The 17,456-nt window shown below is 54.4% G+C and overlaps 3 protein-coding genes and 2 non-coding genes across 9 annotated transcripts; 2 read left to right on the top strand and 3 right to left on the bottom strand.

Annotated features, from left to right (window-relative positions):
- Positions 808-6,773, bottom strand: BCL6B (B-cell CLL/lymphoma 6B). 2 transcript variants are annotated; one of them, XM_005693476.2, is made up of 9 exons: positions 6,691-6,773; positions 5,958-6,148; positions 5,498-5,719; positions 5,040-5,387; positions 4,655-4,779; positions 3,738-3,902; positions 3,527-3,657; positions 3,275-3,412; positions 808-2,876 (listed from the first exon to the last, which is right to left on the bottom strand). In XM_005693476.2, the coding sequence occupies exons 2-9, from the start codon at positions 6,134-6,136 to the stop codon at positions 2,760-2,762; spliced, it is 1,425 nt and encodes a 474-aa protein (XP_005693533.1). In that variant the 5' UTR covers positions 6,137-6,148; positions 6,691-6,773; the 3' UTR covers positions 808-2,759. The 2 variants fall into 2 exon arrangements, with proteins under 2 accessions (XP_005693533.1, XP_017920005.1); XM_018064516.1 differs by lacking the exon at positions 3,738-3,902.
- On the top strand, positions 12,119-12,231 carry MIR497 (microRNA 497). The gene is given in 1 exon segment (NR_129771.1): positions 12,119-12,231. It is a non-coding gene; the product is annotated as a microRNA 497 (primary transcript).
- On the top strand, positions 12,449-12,539 carry MIR195 (microRNA 195). Its single transcript, NR_129630.1, has one exon. It is a non-coding gene; the product is annotated as a microRNA 195 (primary transcript).
- On the bottom strand, positions 12,623-15,561 carry C19H17orf49 (chromosome 19 C17orf49 homolog). 4 transcript variants are annotated; one of them, XM_018064536.1, is made up of 6 exons: positions 15,310-15,561; positions 15,030-15,124; positions 14,307-14,408; positions 13,441-13,631; positions 13,109-13,213; positions 12,623-12,901 (listed from the first exon to the last, which is right to left on the bottom strand). In XM_018064536.1, the coding sequence occupies exons 1-6, from the start codon at positions 15,328-15,330 to the stop codon at positions 12,837-12,839; spliced, it is 579 nt and encodes a 192-aa protein (XP_017920025.1). In that variant the 5' UTR covers positions 15,331-15,561; the 3' UTR covers positions 12,623-12,836. The 4 variants fall into 4 exon arrangements, with proteins under 4 accessions (XP_017920025.1, XP_017920026.1, XP_017920027.1 ...); XM_018064537.1 differs by having other exon boundaries at positions 12,623-12,897; XM_018064538.1 differs by lacking the exon at positions 14,307-14,408.
- Positions 15,655-17,398, bottom strand: RNASEK (ribonuclease K). Its single transcript, XM_005693473.3, has 3 exons — positions 17,195-17,398; positions 16,416-16,492; positions 15,655-16,041 (listed from the first exon to the last, which is right to left on the bottom strand). Exons 1-3 carry the CDS (start codon positions 17,270-17,272, stop codon positions 15,900-15,902), a joined length of 297 nt encoding a protein of 98 aa, XP_005693530.1. The 5' UTR covers positions 17,273-17,398; the 3' UTR covers positions 15,655-15,899.

Here is a 17,456-nt window from a genome sequence, read left to right as displayed (position 1 = left end):
AGATAAGTAATATTAGCAAGTCTTATTTTAAACAGGGGACAAGCCATAGAGGGAAGGGAAGGGAGGTTTTCCTTTAGTTTGTTTTGTGCTTAAAAAACATCTAACCCATGTCACGGGTTTTAAAAGACTGAGACACACAACCACAAACTATAAATGTTGGAAGGAAATTATTCCTTCCATGTTAATGAACTTATTTCACAGATGAGGAATTTAAGTCCAAGAGGGAGGTAATTTATCAGAATTGGTGACCCTTCACCCTCTGGGCAGAACAAAGCTGTGCACCAAGACACACAGGACAAGAGAAAGGGTAGAAGAGAATCGAGTACTAGGCACTGGATGGATTCCAAGACATCGCTGCTGGGGGACGGGTAGCACTGGCACACTGGCTCTAAACACATGGTCTTCTCACCGCCACCTCTAGCATCTGTTGTCCTTAGGGGACCCAAGTCCTAACCATTTTCCGTGGTGCTAGGGGGTGTCCCAAGCATCAAGTTCCCCTGCACAGATGCATCCCCCAGCATCTTGGTATTATTTGTGGCTTCCTGGTTTCTCCCTGCTACCTCCACATCTCAGGCAGGAAGTGACTTCAGAGCAGCAGGATGCAGGTGGCTCCGGAGAGACTTCATGAAGTCACTGGTTCCTACACAATGAGCCGGAGGGCAAGGGCAGGGAAGGGGAGAACAAGGGCCACTTAAAATGGATGGGACAGTGGGATGGGCACAGAATCCAAGATGGTATCCATGAGGAAGAACCATCTTTCCCCAGTCCCCAGATCGCCACAGGCAAGAACCTAGGACACAACAGGCAGCACAGAGAGGCTTCTTTATTCCATGATTCTGATTTTGCAAGATCTAACATCTCCACCCCTTGGCACTCTCCACCTGCCCATCCAATCTGCTTAAAAAAAAAAAAAAATATATATATATATATATATATATATATATATATATAGTTTCTTCTCAACTCTTTCCTCTGCTTTCCCTCCCTCCTTCAATTCTGCACGAAGGTTAAGAGGGAAAGAGGGAAAAGAGTAGCTTTCTAACCAGTCCCCAAGTGACAGCCACTAGGACTGACCTATCTTGAGGAAGCTCCATCCCACAAATTCAAAGTGCTTCTTACCCTCTACCCCATGTCCCTAAACCAACAGGCCCCAGAGCAACAGGGGCAGGACTGTAATATTTCAGAGTATCATCTAACATTCTAGATGCTCCACACAGTTAAGAGGCAATCCATTTCTAACTTTCTACCTACTTGGCCTACACCAGAGACTGTGTCCCTCAAACAACCTTCTTAATCCTATGGGATACTTGGTCAACTAGATGGTCCATCAGTCAGTCTTTTAAAGCTTTAATCCCAACTACAGCAAATCCATAATGGAACTCAGCCCCTTTTCTGTCCCTGTGGAAGGTTCTAGTGCTTTCACTGGTTCCAGACAGCAATGTAGTGACAGGAAGACCAGGTCACAGACTCAGCTTTTCTAAGGTAAGAAAGTTACCAAGCACCTGTGACTTCTAGAGGCAAAGAAATCTCTGAAATCTGGACACTTGCCAGAAGATGTCCAAATATCTACTAAAGGAAGAAGAGGTCATCTCATGTAGAACCCCCAAGGAACATTCTAACCCAGATGGCTCTGCAGTAAAGGAAAGGTCATAGTCTTAACTCAAGATAATTCTCCCCTAGGTCATTGCATTCTTAGAGACTGGGCAGACTCAGAAAAGATTGCATCATTTTTGATATGGAACTGCAGATCTCTCCTGCATAGAGGGAGCAGCTTCATGTAAGAACAGACCCTAATGGGAGGATTGTGGGCTCAACTCAAGCTCCTGGGTGAGTTCTATCAGATAGCCAAAACTACCATGGAGCCAAACCTAGGTGGCCAGACTAATAGGACAGTCAGGGGCCTAAGAGAAAGTCTCTCAAGTCATCCCCCAACTTCTAGGACTGACAAAGGCCGCACACTCACTGCCTCCAGGAGGTATATATTACCCCCACATCATCATAGTTTCCTTGAAGGACAGAAAAAGTCTATATCCAGTGCTAGCCTGCTAGAAAACCTACAATATTCAGAACATTCGAGAGGGTTCCTGACCCAATTCCACAAACCCACATGTTCCGAGAGCTGCCTTAGAACAAATAAAGGTTCCAGACCTAGAATTGAAGGGGCAGGGCACAGGGAACCCTTTTCTCCATTTTAAACAAACCAACAAGCAAGTGGGAAGAGAACAATTCTAAAGATAAAAGTTAAGACAATAATAATATAAAACACTCAAGCCAAAGGAGGCAGCCAAGTGTTAATCTCTGCCAGCAGAGCTGTGACCTCTCATTCCGAGTTTCAGGTCACTTTTGATCACACTTGTAGAAGAGGGACATGGTAAATGCAATAGTATGAAGGCCCTGGTGCCACCCAGAAGCCTCAATAAATTATATTTACAGATAAATCAAATGAGACGGGGGCTGCAGGTGGAGGCCTGATTCCTTAAGGAAATCAGGCTTCCAGTCTCTCCGCTCCTCCAGCTCCTAGCTTGTTCTCTGCTCAGAAACAATATTGATTGCGGGAAAGAGGTTTTGACCAGCAAAACAGAGGCAGATCAGGCCAGGATCTCCCACCCCTGCTCCCCACAGTGAGAAATTAAAGGTGGTGGCCGTCGCTGATATCCAGGGGCCTCGCACACCCCCACGCCCAAGCCTGGCAGCGAACCCAGGCGTGAGCCGCAGCTTTCCGTCTTCCGGGAAGGGAGTGGGGCCGGGGCGGCACTCGGCTAGGGCCTCCCTAGAATGTGGTAGTGCACTTTGGTGTTGGTAGCAGCTCCGTGTTTCTGGCGCAGATGTAGCCGAAGCTGACTCTTGTGCCGGAAATGCAGACTGCAGGGGTCGCACTGTAGGATGACAGCCGGGTCAGGTCTCTTCCCCACCCACGACCACCTTTCAGATGTTGAGCGAGGGAGAACCGCCCAGCGCTCCCAGAGAGAAGCTCTGGGAGATATAGGGAAGCCCCTTGAGTTCCCACATCCTCCCAAATCCTCTGGGGAAGGCCTAGGAGGCCCCCTTCAGCAAAGCGTCTTTCCACCTGTCACTTCCTCTCCAGGACTACGCCCCGTCCAGGAGCCTAACTTCCATACCTGCCACCCCTACCTCGGCCCCACCCCTTTCTTACAAGGACACCGCCCACCTAGCCCCTATCTAAAGCCTCCAGGCCCGCTCCTTTCAGAGCCCCGCTCGTCGGTAAACAGGAGGTAATTCCAAGGCTTTGGGCTAGGCCAGGTCGGGGACTCACGTGGTAAGGCTTCTCTCCGGTATGGATGCGAACGTGACTCTTCAGAGTCTGTAGGTGGCGGAAGCGAGTCCCGCAGGTGGGGCAAGGATAGGGCTTCTCCCCGGTGTGGATCAGCACGTGCGCGCGCAGATGCGCTACCTGGGGAAGGAGGGAATCTCAGGCCGCGCCCCTGGAAGGGATGGAACCCTCCCCATTCGGCCCACCTCGCCCTCTCGCAAATTCGCCTGCGATCAGGCTCTGAAACTGTCGTACCTGTACAAAGCGCGAGCCGCATGTGTCGCACTTATAGGGCTTCTCTCCCGAATGGATGCGGCTATGCGTTTTCAGGTTAGCCGGCCGGTTAAAGCGGGCTCCGCAGATGGAGCAGTGGTAGGGCTTTTCCCCTGGAGGCGGGGAGGAAGGGAGGTCAAGGAGAATAGCAGTGGGCACCAAGGCCAGGGTCCTCTCCGTGCTCCTCCCCTACCTGTGTGCACCGTGCGGTGACTGGCCAGGTTGCCCTTATAGCGGAAGGCAGACCGGCAGAGCTGACACTTGTAGGGCTTGTCCTCATCCCCAGAAGCCACGGGGTCCAGCCCCGATGAGCACCCAGCCACAGCCTCACAGTTCTGGCAGCTGAAAAATTCACCTCCTGGGGACGGGGTGAGTCATGACAATAATACCAGTGAATTCTCAGACCAGGGTAGCAGGTTTGGTTTTGTTTTGCCTCCAATTTACTGTTAAGGCTGCTGAGGCTCATTTGACCTGCTCTGGGTCACATGGTTATTTGAGAGGACAAGCCAGGATCTGTCTCTATGTCTTTATAATTTGAGAGTATTCTGCTAATCACTCCAATAGTGGTGGTAGGAGGTGGAGGCCCCTACTTATGGGTGGAAGTTTCTGTTTCTCTTTCTCTCTCACTCTCTCTTATTTTTTTAATTTAACAATATTTATTTCTTTTGCTGCATCAGTCTTAGTGGAGGCATGTGGGATCTAGTTCTTTGACCAGGGATTGAACCCAGACTCTCTGCATTGGGAGCATGAAGTTTTAGCCACTGGACCACCAGGGAAGTATCCCCTCTCTTCTCTCTTGCACCAGCCTGGATGACAGCTTGCCAGAGAGGCTTTGCCAGCGCTGGGCTGACCACTCAGCCCTGGATGGGAACACGCCAGAAGTTGCCAAACACTGCTGCTTATAGGAAGCTTTAAAAAAATACTGATGCCTGGATTCCACTTGCAGACATTCTGATCCATGGGGTGTGACCTGGGCAATGGGATTTAAAGAAGCTCTCTAGGTGATTCTAATTTGAAAATGGACTAGGCCTTCCCTGCGGTCTTTTGGCCCCAACTGGCCTTGAGTAGCCACAGGAGAAAAGCCAAGGGGGTAGAAGGAGAGGCTCTTACCTGGTGGTGGATGAGCCCTCCCAGAAGGTGACCCAGTGGTCTCTGGAGCCTGGGGTGTGAGCCGATGAGGGGTATTGACTGGAGCCCCACATTTGAACTGCACAGTGGCAGCAGTTGGAGAAAGCCTAGGCAGATGTCAAGGCCCAGAAAAATGGTTAGGAGACATCATATGATGGGGTATTGACCAATGTACCCTATCCAGTTGTATTGCCAAGGGCCCACATCACCAAGTAAGCCTGGCCTCTGGCCAGCTCCCTAAGGTGAAGCCCACTGTCTCACTTCCTGTTACTGATCATCCAAGCCCAATGGTTGTGCCTCTTGAGCTAAGGCTACTGCTACAAATTCTGGGGTTGAGGTGGGGTGGGGTGGTTTCCAGTTTCTGTACCTGCTCTGGGGACTGGAAATGGGTCCTTCTTCACTGCTGCTGCTGCTGCTGCTGCTGGAAGCCTCATCTCCACTGGGGAGCTGGGAGCAAAGTTGACCAGAACTCTCCCCTGCCAGGCTCCCTGCTTGGGAGGCCTGAGAGTTCAGTATGATGAACTTGTATTTTTTCCAGTTGCAGGCCTTGGGGTCTGGGCTGTGTGGACTGGGGGGCCCTTGACTGCAGCTGCGAGACTCAGTAGGTGGGTCAGGGTGCCCCTCCGAGCACCTGGGACTGCCTGGTGGAGGGGCCGTTGGTGGCGTGGGGGGTTCTGCCTCCAGGGGCCGCAGAGATATGCCCAGAGGTTCATAGCTGAGAAAAAGTGCGATGGACATTAGTGCTGTTTCCTAATCTTGGCCTCTGCCCTTGACACCTGGGATGCCATTTCACCCACGAGGAACACCAAGTTGGGGCTCCCTCACCTGGCCTGGATGAAGCGGTGGCATGCCTGGACCACATGCTCCATCTGCAAGTAGGTGGCGGCTGCGAGGACTGCTGGTGCGGTGGCGGGAGAGAGACGTAGGCGCGAAGTGTACATGAAGTCCAGAAGGGGAGCGAAGCCTCCGGCTTCGGGGCCCCCGGGCAGGGAAAGCATGTCTACCCCCACTCCTGCACGGCCTCGGAAAATTGAATAGAAGAAGCCACTGGAGAGAGGGAAGATATGTCGAGTTAGGGGCTGGGGAACCAAGGGGGAACTTGACCCCGTCGAAAGCACCGCCCCTACACGAAGCCCCGCCTCCCTAGCTCTCACCCCGCCCTCAATTCCCTGTCGCTCCGCCTCCTGTTTGTGGAAGGCTTGGCTTCCGGGTCCTCCCAAAGACCTTATAGCTCCGCCCTCTTTTCCATTTGGTCCCACCCCACTCCATGAGCCACCCCTCGAACCTGCAGGCAATAAGAACTGCCTTGTGAGCTCGAAGGGGTTGCCCGCCAACCAGCAGCGTGACGTCAGTGAGGATCCCGCGCAGGCGCAGCTCATTTAGGTTGCCGAGCACGTCGGAGGAGTGGCGAGTAAACTCTCGGACATAGCCCAGCGCTCCCTCCGGGGTAGCGGTGGAACCCATAGCGACGGAGGCCTGCGGGTGCCAAGGAAAGGGCTCAGGGATCCTTGTCGTCCCAAGACGGTTTCCCTTCCACAGTTTGCCTCTTCCTCCTGAGGTGCAGAGGAAAGCCCCCGGCCCCGGCTCACGCAGTTTTACTTAATTCATCTCGTTCTGTCAGCCCTCAACCTCAGTATCGTCCGATTTCCTCCTCTAAGATTCCACAGCGCTTGGAGCGAGTTGAAGTGTCCCACACCGCTGCGTCGATGGCAAGCGTTGGGAATCCAGTCCGCAGCGCCCTTACTTAGACTCCCAATGCCCTTCCAGTATCCCCATTTCCCCTCTGCCTCACCGCGCGCCTGGTCTCAGGTGTACGATCCTGCCTGGAGACCCCAGACGACCTGTGGTCCTCATCCCTCCATATCCCAATCCAAGCTGCCTTCCCCGAACCACGAAATTCCACTCTCTAGTCCTGGATACCTAGTTTAGCCCAATTTCTGGGCCTCGGTCTTCCTACCATCAACAAGCCCCGACTCTCTTAAGGGACCCAGGAGTCTGCCTCCGTCTCTGGTTCTTACCCCCGTCCTGCAGGGGCTTCAGCTTCTCTTCTCAAGGGGGCGGGGTCTCTCTCCCCTCTTGGCCTCGGCTCCTTTATCTGGCCGGGATGTCGGGGGCGGGGGTGGAGGTGGGGTGAACGCCTGGGTCTGTATCCTTCCTTCCTCCCTCGCTCTCCAGATGGCGAACCCGGGGCGGGGTCTCCGGCTCCAGGGCGGGACCTCGGAAACGCTTGGGTGGTCGTAACGTAAGGGGTCTTGGGCCACTGAAAGTGGAACCGAGGGTGGGACACTGGTATTGGGGAGGAGGTTGGGGATGTTGAGATGGGAAACTTGGGTGACTGAGTCGTTGGGTGACTTAGGTCGTCGGGGAACCCGGGACAGCGAAAATTGATGTGTTGGCTTTAGAAAGGCTCCTGTTACAGGAGTGAATACAGCAGACCCCCGCCCCTGCAATGTACGGTATTAAGGGAGATTGAGGGGAGCCCAAAGAAACACCGGGTTTGGGGAGGAGACAGTGGGCTCCCGTGGGGTCTCAGACAGGGAGGGTGTGGTCATTCAACAGGCTCCTCTAGCGGGGCCTGCAAAAGAGGGGCTCTGACCGGGCGCGATAGGGAGGGGGCGGATATGATTTCTAGTTCGTTTCCTTCCATTGTCCTGCGACCGGACGGCTCCGCCAGCTGCTTCCCCTCGAGGAGGTGGGGAAAGCCCCGGGTGGCGGCCGAGAGACGCTCAAGAGACCTAAGGTCCGAACTTTTCGCTCCCGATGCTCTTCTGAATCCTTTTAGGGATCCAGAGAGGCAGATTCCCGCCCAAAGCCCGCTCTCCCTCCCCTAGTCCCAGCTCTTTAGGGCCTTGAGCACCCGCCCGTCGGCGACGCTTAGAGACTGGCGGGACGCCGCGGTCCAGCGCGGCAAGCAGGCGAAGCTCGGCAATGTTCAGCTCCTTCCACGAGGGGGCAGAAGAGCACTAGCCTCGCCGCGCCCTTCGTCTCCACTCGGCTGGGGGTCCATTCAGCCGAGGGCGCAGGATGGATTAGGTCTGGGCGGTCATTCTCCCCCTCATTGCTCGCATTTACTTTGTCCAGGGGACTAGGGTTGGGCGGAGGGAGGGAAAGTTAGGCGACAGAAGTGACTTCCCTCTGAACCTGGGGTTCCTGCCTGGGGTGAGAAATCCGCGGGCTTTGGGAACCAGGAAAATGGGACAAAGAGCCGAGGGTCTGAGCCATGGGAGCCCAGGATTTTTTATTAACCTCGATGCTATTATCTGTATTTAGAGGTGATTTTTTTTTTTTTTTTTAGTAAACATTAATGTAATGGCTGGATGGCATCACCGACTCGATGGACATGAGTTTGAGTGAACTCCGGGAGTTGGTGATGGACAGGGAGGCCTGGCGTGCTGTGATTCATGGGGTCGCAAAGAGTCGGACACGACTGAGCGACTGAACTGAACTGAATGTAAAAGTTAGATGCACTGAACAGACAGAAGAGGAAAGCGAGGGTCTCAGGGTAACACGGGAGAGAGGGCAGAAGGGGCTGATAACCCCAATTTAAGTCCCTGATCTGGGAGATAGGCACGGGTCACACCCTCGTATTTTGTTTGGGGAGAGGAGGTTCATTTGGATAACAGAGCTGAGTCTAGCTGCCAAGCAGGACTTGCATTTGGGCTCAGGAACGTCTACAATTGCCCAGTAATGACTGGCCATAATCCGTGGAGCTGCATATAGAGACATGGGGCCCTCCTCTTCAGAACTGAGGATGTCTTTGTTTGGGTGCAGGAAAGAACTGCTGAGACATTGGGAATGGGGAACTAGGGATTCAAGATGGTGTGGTGGATTCTGCAAATGAGGGTTACTTTGGTCTCTGCCCAGTTGGAGGTGGGAGTTAGACCCGAGGCTCCTTTGGTATCAGGGCGGAGTTACTTTAATGTTATCTGGTCTATCTGTCAGATGTGGGGTGTTGAGTTACTCATCATTCTGGGCCCTGAGGGCTGGATTCAGGGTTGAGGGCCAGTAGTAAGTCTGAGGTATGGAGCTGATTTTGAAGCTACATTGGGCTTCCTGGTGACTCCGTCGATAAAGAATCTGCCTGCAATGTAGGAGACCTAGGTTCAATCCCTGGGTTGGGAAGATCCCATGGAGAAGGAAATAGCAACCCACTCCAGTATCCTTGGCTGGAAAATCCCATGGACAGAGGAGCCTGGTGGGTTTTAGTCCATGGGATTGCAAAGAGTTGGGCATGACTGAGTGACTAACACTTTCATGGAGCTGATTTTGAAGCTCTATTAGTTCTGGGGATTCTTACACCCATAATCAGCTAGGTGTTCTTTGGAGATGGATGAAAATTTGGTGTAGGGGATTCATAGTCATTGGTGTATGTGGACAATCTGATTTCAAGTACAGTAATCATGGTGCTTTTAGGGCACAGTCTGATGGGGTACCAGATAAATGTTGAGGTTCAGATTATATTTGGGGGGACATGAAATTCAATTTGGGGTTTTTATTAGCTTGAGGTGGAACATAATAGGAACCTGGGAGCAAGTTTGAAGGCCTTTTGTGATTGTGGGTCCTTGCCGGAGAGCAAGGCTTTATATTTGAATGTTGTGCAAGCTTACTTTGAGGAGGGGGATATTTCTATGTATGCATGAAAACCAGGAGGTTTTTCCAGGGGGAAACAAGGTGAGGGCTGAAGGGTAGGAGACTAAAGCTTTGGGGTGTCCTTATTTTGGGGTGTTTTGCCACTCTGTGGTGCATCTGTTGAAGCTCAGTGTTGGATCATGACGTGAGATTGATTTTAGGGTTCACTTAATTTGGACTATGATAATGGTTTGGGATATCCTTTGCTTTTAGCTCCCTCTCACCCTAGAGTCTAGAAGTCTTTTTAGTGAACCTCCAAATATGCCCAAGATCAGATGGAAGAAATTTGGAAAGGGAGCATATCTCCTCTTATTTTTATGTGGCCTGGATAGATCTGAGGGAGAAAAGGTGGTTTCAGATTCTGAACCCCAATTTATTAAGGGCACACACCTCGACTTAGGGAAAAGTGGGGGGAAGTGGGGTATCTTGTGGTCAAGTGGACACTCCTGACTAGGGCAGTGCTGTTGAAACTGTGGCAAGGAGAGGTGGTGATAAGGTACGAGGAGGTGAATCTGTACCCTGATTTTCTAGGATAAGAGCCCCAAACAGAAAGCAGACAGAGGACTGGGAGTGTGGGTGAGATGAGGGGGGGTTCCCCACGGCAGCAGGGGCTGGGGGGTAAGCCAGGCCAGCTCTGCACACCCGGGTCCCTGCTCTCTTCGGCTCTCCTCCCCTCTCTCCCTCCCACCGCCCACCCCCCCAACCCAAGGAAAAAAAAACTGCCTGTGCAACAGCAATGGCAGATTCCAATCCTCCAGGCTTTCCTAAACCACCACGGAGACCAGCCAGGGGGGAGGGGAAGGGAGGATCGGGCTTTCCTGCTTCCCTAAGACTGGGGCTATGAGCTTGACCTCCTGGCCCCTAGCCCTTCGAGGAGTGCCCCCCTCCCCTGGCCTGGAAGCCAGGTGTCCTGGACCCTAGCCCCCGAGCGGGGGGGCCTGGAGAGACGGGAGGAGGAAGGAGGGAGTGACTTCCAAAATTGGCATCGGGACAGAGCAGGGCTGGCGGGAGGCAGGTGAAAGACGGAATTTTCCTGAAAAAACGGGGGGATCTGAGGACCCCAAATTTGGGGAGCTAGTCCAGGACCGTCCTGCCAACATCCTAGATTTTTTTGGGATTTTTTGGGGGCCCCGGGACCCCTCTAGATGGGGTGAGGAATGTAGTGTTGGGGGAATCTGACTGGGGCACTGCAGCTGCCTCTCCCGCCGAGTTGGAGACGGATGGGCTGGGACGGGTTTGGGGGGGGTGTCCCCAATTCTGACTGGAAGTGGAGGAACCCCCTCCTGTGCTCTCTTATGGGGGTCCCCCCTCCCTAGGGCACTCCCCACTCCCTGAGCCAGCCGAGAGGAAGGAGGCCAGCGATGCGACTGGGGCGGCTCCTTTCTCCTGCACCCCAAATGTGAGGGATGCACCCCAAATGTTGTTCCCTTCAAAATAGGGGACCAGGATCTCAGGGGAGAGTAGCTGAGGTAAGTGGGGAGGAAAGTGTCCCCTGTTTTCAGGAGAGACGTGGCGGTTGGGGGGGAGGTTTGGAGGTGCGTGCTCGGGTGGGGTTGGGCTTTGTCAGTCTTGAAATTGGGGGGATGATTGAAGAGGCTTTCTCTTACACCCCAAAACTGTAGTCCCCCAGATGGAAACCAAAGACTGAGACCAGAGGGCCCCCCAACATCCCCAGCCGTTAGTATAGTGTTTGATTTGTTTCATCCATCCCCACAAAGGCTCTGCCGAGGATGGGAGCTGGGGGCAGCTGTTCAGTTTTGGGGTTATGGAGGGGGGTGTGAGGAGCAGGAAGCCTTGGCAGAATTTGATGTGGGACAGATAGGGGTCTCGTCTGAGGGGGTCTGGCATCCCCCGGGGCCTAAAAAGACTGCTTACACCACCATCTTAGATCTTTTTGATTGCTAAGAGTTTTGGGGGGTGTGTCGGAAGGGGGGGTGGTAAAGGGAGGATAACTTTTGGGTTTTAGAGGATATTATTTTGATTTGCGGAAGGGATTTTGGCCCTTGGATTTTGCTTTCTGGGGGGTGTTTTTTAAAAATCAAGTCCTGGACAGGAGAAAAAGGCTGAGGGAAGGCCTAGGGTGGGGGTGGGGAGAAGCATGTTTGTCAGCTTAAACGTGGCTTTCTGGGGTGGGCCCGCCTTCCTGGGCCTGGTGAATAGGCTGGTAGGGGTTGTCGTGGGGGGGTGGGACTTGGGTCCTGGGGGGCCATGAGGAATGGGGACAGTCCTGAGGGTTGAATACCTGGCCCCCAGGTCCAGAAGGCCCTCTTCTTGGGCCCTGCTGCTCCCCTTTCCCCCTGGCCTCCATTTCCTGCCTTGGGCCTCCATCTTGTGGCAGGCCCAGGGCCCAGGGCGACTTCCGGCCCCCCTCTCCCAACCATCTTCCGGCCCCACCACCTCTGGACTGCCAACTCCCAACACTGCTGTCCTTGGCCTTCTGTCTTTCCTTGCTTTCTCTTGGGTTCTGACCCAGGGAGGGGAGGAACGGACACAGGAAGCCTTGGGTCCCTGCCCTTGCTGAGTCGAGAGGCAGTCTGTTGGTCCCCCAGTCATTCCCTATTTCCTCAGATCCCACCTCCCCACACACTGGGGATCCCTTGAGCAGAGTTCCTACAGGGAAGATGGTTCCAGTCTTACTACACTGTAAGCTCACCCCATAGGCCTCTCTCCCTTCAGTGGCCTGCTCAGCTCCTAGCTCGTTTCTTGCTTTCCCCAACCCTTCTTGGGGCCATGTTTGCCTTTCAGCCTTCTCTATCTCCCCACCCTTGGTGGTGGGGGGGTCTTCACAGCACTGTCTTGTGCTCCCTTTCTCTCAACCCACCCCAGTCCTGCTCCCGCCCCAGCAGCACACTGTGGTTTGTACGGCACTGTGGCCACGTCCAAACCACACTGTGGTGTTAGAGCGAGGGTGGGGGAGGCGCCGCTGAGGCTTGGCCCGGGAGGCCACCCCGAGAAGCGACACAGAAAACATCTGGGGCCTTCTGGTGAGGTGGGAGGTGGGGTGGGGTGGGGCGGGGAATGGGAGGTGTGAAAGCCCCGGAAGCTGCCCTTCTGAAGTCCCCAGGGCAGTCTCAGGAGTACTGGCTGCCAGAGACCCCGGAGTACATGCTGCCTCCAGAGAGCAAAGTGGAGTCTTTGTTGCCCACGCCCAGCTCCCCTGGCTCTAGCAGCACAGAAATGTTGGTACTGGGAAGAGAGCCTGCCAATATTGGCTGTGCTGCTCCAGGCAGGGTGGTGAGAGCTGCCGAGGAGGGGCTAAGCCCCGGGGGCTAAGCTGAGAGAGAAGTGTCCCCCATACTCCCGTAATGTCAGGCGGAAAGCACCAGGCTGAGAGGGAGATCTTTATTGTTTTCTGTATAAAAACGTCCATCAGTTGTGGGGGGGACCCAGGGGTTGGGGTGCAGATGCTCATACAGGAACAGCAAGGTGGGCTGCCCTGGCAGCCTTTCCACCCTGTCACATGCAGGCCTTGCTCAGAGTCCCAAGCGATCCACAGGTCCAGGGTGAACAGTGAGAGGGGTCAGAGGTGGAAGGCTCAGCATGAGAGCAGAGGAGGATCAGCGGAGGTCAAGAGAAGGCCAGAATCCAGAGTCAGGCTGTCTGGAACAGGAAGTAAAATGGGCCGAGATGGAGCGAGTCCCAAGTAGGACTTCCGTTTCCCCAGAGCACCTGGCTCCTTACAGACCTGACCCCTGCATGCACAGCAGGGAACTTTCTCTTCCCCAGTTCACAGGAGGGGGCTCCTGCTGAGACCCTCCCTACCATCCCCCATCCCTTCAGCTGTTGTGGGAGGAAGAGGACTCCTACCCTGGTCGAAGTTGAGTTTCTTGGCTGGAGGAGTTTCTCCTAGCCCCTCAATATCCACCAGGTCACTGTTGGCGTCCGAGTCATTCAGAGCACTGAGTGTCACATCTGGGAGGGGGGCACAAGCTAGGTTCTAGGTTCCCTGATGGTTCTCCCCCCACCCCACCCACTTCCCAAAGTTTCAACTTCTCCTTCCCTCCCTTCCCCACCCCAGCCAGTTTCTGGAACCTTCACTGGGAGAGGAAAAGAGATCTGTCCTCTGACCAAAGCCCAACTCTCTCACTGAACCGCGGATGGGACATCTAATCCCCAGGCAGCAACTCCACAGCCCTCACCAGCCTTCTGCTTCTTTATGGGGGGACCCCCGGCCTCAGGGACACTGGAGCTGCTTGGTGGAGGAGCAGTTGAAGGAGGCGACAATACACCAGATGCCACCTTCTTGGGCCCTTTCTTGGGTGAATCGGCTGGAAGGGGGATACCAGAATCTTCATATACCTTTCGTTTCACAGTGGCCTTTATTTGAGCCCTAAAGAGACGAGAGAGCAAGTTAGGAAGGGAGTCATAAAAAAGGCTGAGAGAATAAGGGGGTGGGGGCAGGGGAGATGGGCCACTCTGAAGGAACACTGGGGAGCCCCTTCATAGGAATCCAGGTGAGGGCCTCAACGACCTTTGCTAGGGTTCTTGTTTTCCTGGAAGCTTTGCAGCCAATGAGGGCAAATGGAGGGTGAAGAGTGGAATCCCTCAACTGAGGAGTGGGAAAGGCCCACCCCCTAATTCTCTTTTGGGAGAGATGTATGGATGTGGAAGACTACCAGGTAAGCCTGGGTGACCTACAGGTAGATTGAAACTTATTAACAGATCCTGATCGACTAGTTCAGGATCATAATATCCCTGGAAACACCACAGGAGTGTTCAAAAGATCTGTATAAATAACCAGGGAATTCCTATTAGCAAATTCAACTATTGGGTATCTTAAACTACTGGGTAACCTAAAATTAAATTCATGTAAGGTCCTGATGACCACAGCATTTTAGTAACTTCTGACCAATTGTGACAATTCTTTTATTCTTTCAGTTCTCAAGGGACTCACAGAGTAGGAAAGATGTTGAGCTGGAAGGGAGTTTGAGGAAGATGGAACAAATGGGTATGGAGGAAGAAAGCTGCCCACCCGCCCTTTCTCTGCCAGCCAGCCCTCCCTCACACTGTCCGTTCCTTGATGACACAGCTGATGTGATTAAGATCGTCCCCAAATCGCTTCACAGCAGCCCTCAGCATCTCTATCTCCGTCTCCGTCCACTTGGCACTGTCAGAAGGGGAGAGGGGAATAGCGAAAGTGGGAGGAGGAGGGATGTGGAGCCAGCCCACAGGCTACGCATTCCACAGCAACCAGCCTCCTCCCTGCAATGTCCGGGGCCCCTTAAGAGGTCCTCTTTAAAAAACAAACAAAAAAAGCAAAAAAATTCTTAAGGCCCTGTGGGAACCCTGAGGACCCCCATCCAAACGATAATGCAACAACCTTAGAAGAAAACGGCTCCCCGATCAACGTGAAACAGCTGCTGTAAACAGCCCACTGAAACTAATTCAACAAGTGGGGGGGCGGTGTCTTACCAACAGACCCCCTAAACACAATCTGTTGCAATCTGACGGAATCCCACATGATTTGGGGTGAATGGGTAGTGGTGATGGTCTATGCTCTGCCAATGCGCAGCAGGACAGAATTGTAAAATGAGTCCAGATTACGAGCCTCAGTCTGTGGTTTATCTGTCATTCATTCATTCAATAATCATTTATTAAGATCTACTCTGCGCTGTGCCAGGCACGAAGGGAAACTAACATCTGTCCCTGCCCTAGAGAGTGTCGGTGTCTGTGATCGAGTCCCAGCGTCTGATCTCAGCGTCCAGGTCCCCAGCCCGGGCTCACGTACCCCGCGGGGGAAGAATCGGCCACGGGATGCAGCTGCATCGTCAGCTCTCCGAGCTTCGTGAAGGCGGCGCCCGCCGCGGAGAAGATCTCTCCGACCTGGGGGCGGGGCAGCGTTACGGGGGGCCGGCGCACAGCCCCGCGCCGTCCCGCCCGGAGCCCCTAGCCCCACCCCAGGTTGTACTCCCGCCCGCCCCCCGCCCGGGACGGAAGAGCCGCGAGCCAACTGGGGGGCCCGCCCTCCCGTGGCCGCCAGGGAGCGCTGTCCGCGAGGGAGGTCGAACCTTTGTGGACGCTGACGTCATGGCCCCGCGCGCCTCCTCACGGAGACGCCGCCGCCGCCGCTACCTCGGAGCCGGGACCGCGAAGAGCAAGGCGGTGCAACGGCTCCGGCCCCCGCGCAGGAAGTCCCGCCCCTTCCCGCAGCTGATTGGCTCCAGTTCGGGCGCTCACCGCCTCACCAGCCGCGGTTACTTAGGCCGCCTCGGCGCGCGGGAAGGAGAGTGGAAGACACCGCCTCACTTCCGGCCCGGTTTCACTCCACTTCCGTCGAGGGGTCGGGATTCCCTATTTGGAGACCGACCTCTAGCCCGGGTACCCGCCTCCTAACCCAGACACACACACAAGTCTTAAGAGAGCAGTTTCTCTTTATTGTGGAACGGGACGAGGCGAGAGGGCCGGAGGGGCAGGGAACGGCCAACCCCAACCTCCCTCCACAGAAGCCGGGCGCCAGAGGTTGGAGAACAAGGGATTGAGTCTCGCCAAGAAAACCTAGTCCGCAGAGGGCACCAGAATGGGGGGCGGGGGGCTGTGACCTGGTGGGGAGAGTCTTTAAATAGAGGAGGGGGCTGGAGAGGGGGAGCGCCACTGTGCTCTAGCGCACCATGTATTCCTTGCGCTTATTGAGCCGAACTTGACAGAAAGAGAAGCCTCCGAGGAGGAGGTAAAGGCCCGCCGCGATGAAACAGTTGTAGCTGACTTGCTCGTAAAGGTTGTATATGTTCTGGGGGCCATTCCTAAGGGTGGGGATTAGGCAGAGAAATATCAGAAACATTAACAGCAAACATTTACGGAACACTTACTATGTGCCCTGTACCGTTCTAAACGCTTTAACGTGTATTATCTTATTCAATCTTCATAACCCTTTGGGGGAGAGTTCTGTTATAGCATCCACTTTGCAGGGGTGGAGGAGGCACAGAGAAGTCCAGTAAAATTCTTAACAGCCACATCTAAAGCGGTGGGTTTAGGATGGTCTCTGAGGTCTGACTCCCAAGACTGTTCCTGGGTGCTAGAGAGAGCACCCAGTTTCCCAGCCACCGCGGCCCAAGTGTCTAGCCTCCTGCGATTCTCCGCCCCCAATTCTGACCACATCCCCTGCCTCTCCACTTACTCAAAATCTTTCTCCGTGAAGGGGACGTCCTCAATTAACACAGCAGAATGGACATTGAAAAAGATTCCGAGCATTATCTGAAAAAAGAGAAAGGGTAGGTTGTTTTAACTCAGGCAACTGACCTGGTCGCTGCCTGAACTCCTCCCACTTCGAATGTTGCCACAACATCTGGGTCTGGGAATTACCAGAATGAGCTGGGATTAGGGATGGTTGTTCCCGGATCTGGACTCCGGTCACCTGGAATAGAGCTTGAATGGTGACACAGAGAAGACGTGGTTGGGGCAAGGGCAGGAATAGTGAACAACCCAGGAACCCTGGTTATCCTCCTCTCTGGAGGCGTCATTATCACGGGACAGGGCGAAGAGGGGGGTAGAGGGAACCGGCACTTCTCCATATTATTTCTCCCTTTAGTAGAGCGGGTAGAGTCCTGAGGAAATAAGGCCTAGCTATCCATTTCGGGAACAAGCGGTCCCTCTCCCCACTGCCCTCCATTCAGCTCAAGGATCTCTCAAGAACCTAGATCTCCTTCCTCTTACCTTGAAGGTACTCCAGATTTACCAGCCCCGGCTCCCATTCCAAGCTCCAGCTTCCCCTCTCCCCTCCAAATCCTCATTTCTCAATCCAGTTCTGTCTTATTCTCCAGAGGCTAATCAACCACCCCCCACCCCCCCAGCCTGTTTGCTGCTTTTCAAGGCCTGGAGTCTCCTAGCCTTCCAGCCCTCCGACACTGAGCCCCTCAGGCCCTCTCCTCTCCGGTAGTCGCCCGGCAGTCCCCTCACCAACATGATCACTCCCCAGGCGCTGAGGACGATGCCGCAGGCGGCCAGCTTGGGCCCACAGCACAGAAGCGACGCCATGAAGAAAGGAGTTGGGAATCGCCTAGATATGGGCCAGATAGGATATGGGTAAGAGGAAGGCCCTAGGAGCTGGGAAAAGGGAGCCGGACTTCAGGGCTCTAGCTGCGGAGGACGTAGAGTAGGGAGGGAGAACGAGGGGGCGTGGCCTCCGGGCTCAACCATCGGGCGGGGGGGGGCACCAGGC

The sequence above is a fragment of the Capra hircus genome, chromosome 19 (genome assembly GCF_001704415.2).
Source record: "Capra hircus breed San Clemente chromosome 19, ASM170441v1, whole genome shotgun sequence".
Classification (NCBI taxonomy): Eukaryota; Metazoa; Chordata; class Mammalia; order Artiodactyla; family Bovidae; genus Capra; species Capra hircus.
Note: the sequence above shows the minus strand (reverse complement) of the source record. Positions and strands in the feature narration are given on the sequence as shown.

What these genes read in the sequence shown, in the direction of transcription:
- RNASEK (XM_005693473.3), bottom strand. Translation starts at nt 17,272, where the DNA reads ATGGCGTCGCTTCTGTGCTGTGGGCCCAAGCTGGCCGCCTGCGGCATC. An exon ending in CCTGGGGAGTGATCATGTTG is followed by an intron (nt 16,493 to 17,194) that starts GTGAGGGGACTG and finishes CTCTTTTTTCAG; the next exon opens with ATAATGCTCGGAATCTTTTT. An exon ending in TTCACGGAGAAAGATTTTGA is followed by an intron (nt 16,042 to 16,415) that starts GTAAGTGGAGAG and finishes CCCCACCCTTAG; the next exon opens with GAATGGCCCCCAGAACATAT.
- C19H17orf49 (XM_018064536.1), bottom strand. Translation starts at nt 15,330, where the DNA reads ATGACGTCAGCGTCCACAAAG. An exon ending in GTCATCAAGGAACGGACAGT is followed by an intron (nt 13,632 to 14,306) that starts GTGAGGGAGGGC and finishes TCGTCTCTTTAG; the next exon opens with GGCTCAAATAAAGGCCACTG. An exon ending in GAAACTCAACTTCGACCAGG is followed by an intron (nt 12,902 to 13,108) that starts GTAGGAGTCCTC and finishes TTCCTGTTCCAG; the next exon opens with ACAGCCTGACTCTGGATTCT.
- BCL6B (XM_005693476.2), bottom strand. Translation starts at nt 6,136, where the DNA reads ATGGGTTCCACCGCTACCCCGGAGGGAGCGCTGGGCTATGTCCGAGAG. An exon ending in ATTTCCAGTCCCCAGAGCAG is followed by an intron (nt 4,780 to 5,039) that starts GTACAGAAACTG and finishes ACATCTGCCTAG; the next exon opens with GCTTTCTCCAACTGCTGCCA. An exon ending in TCACCGCACGGTGCACACAG is followed by an intron (nt 3,658 to 3,737) that starts GTAGGGGAGGAG and finishes CCCCGCCTCCAG; the next exon opens with GGGAAAAGCCCTACCACTGC.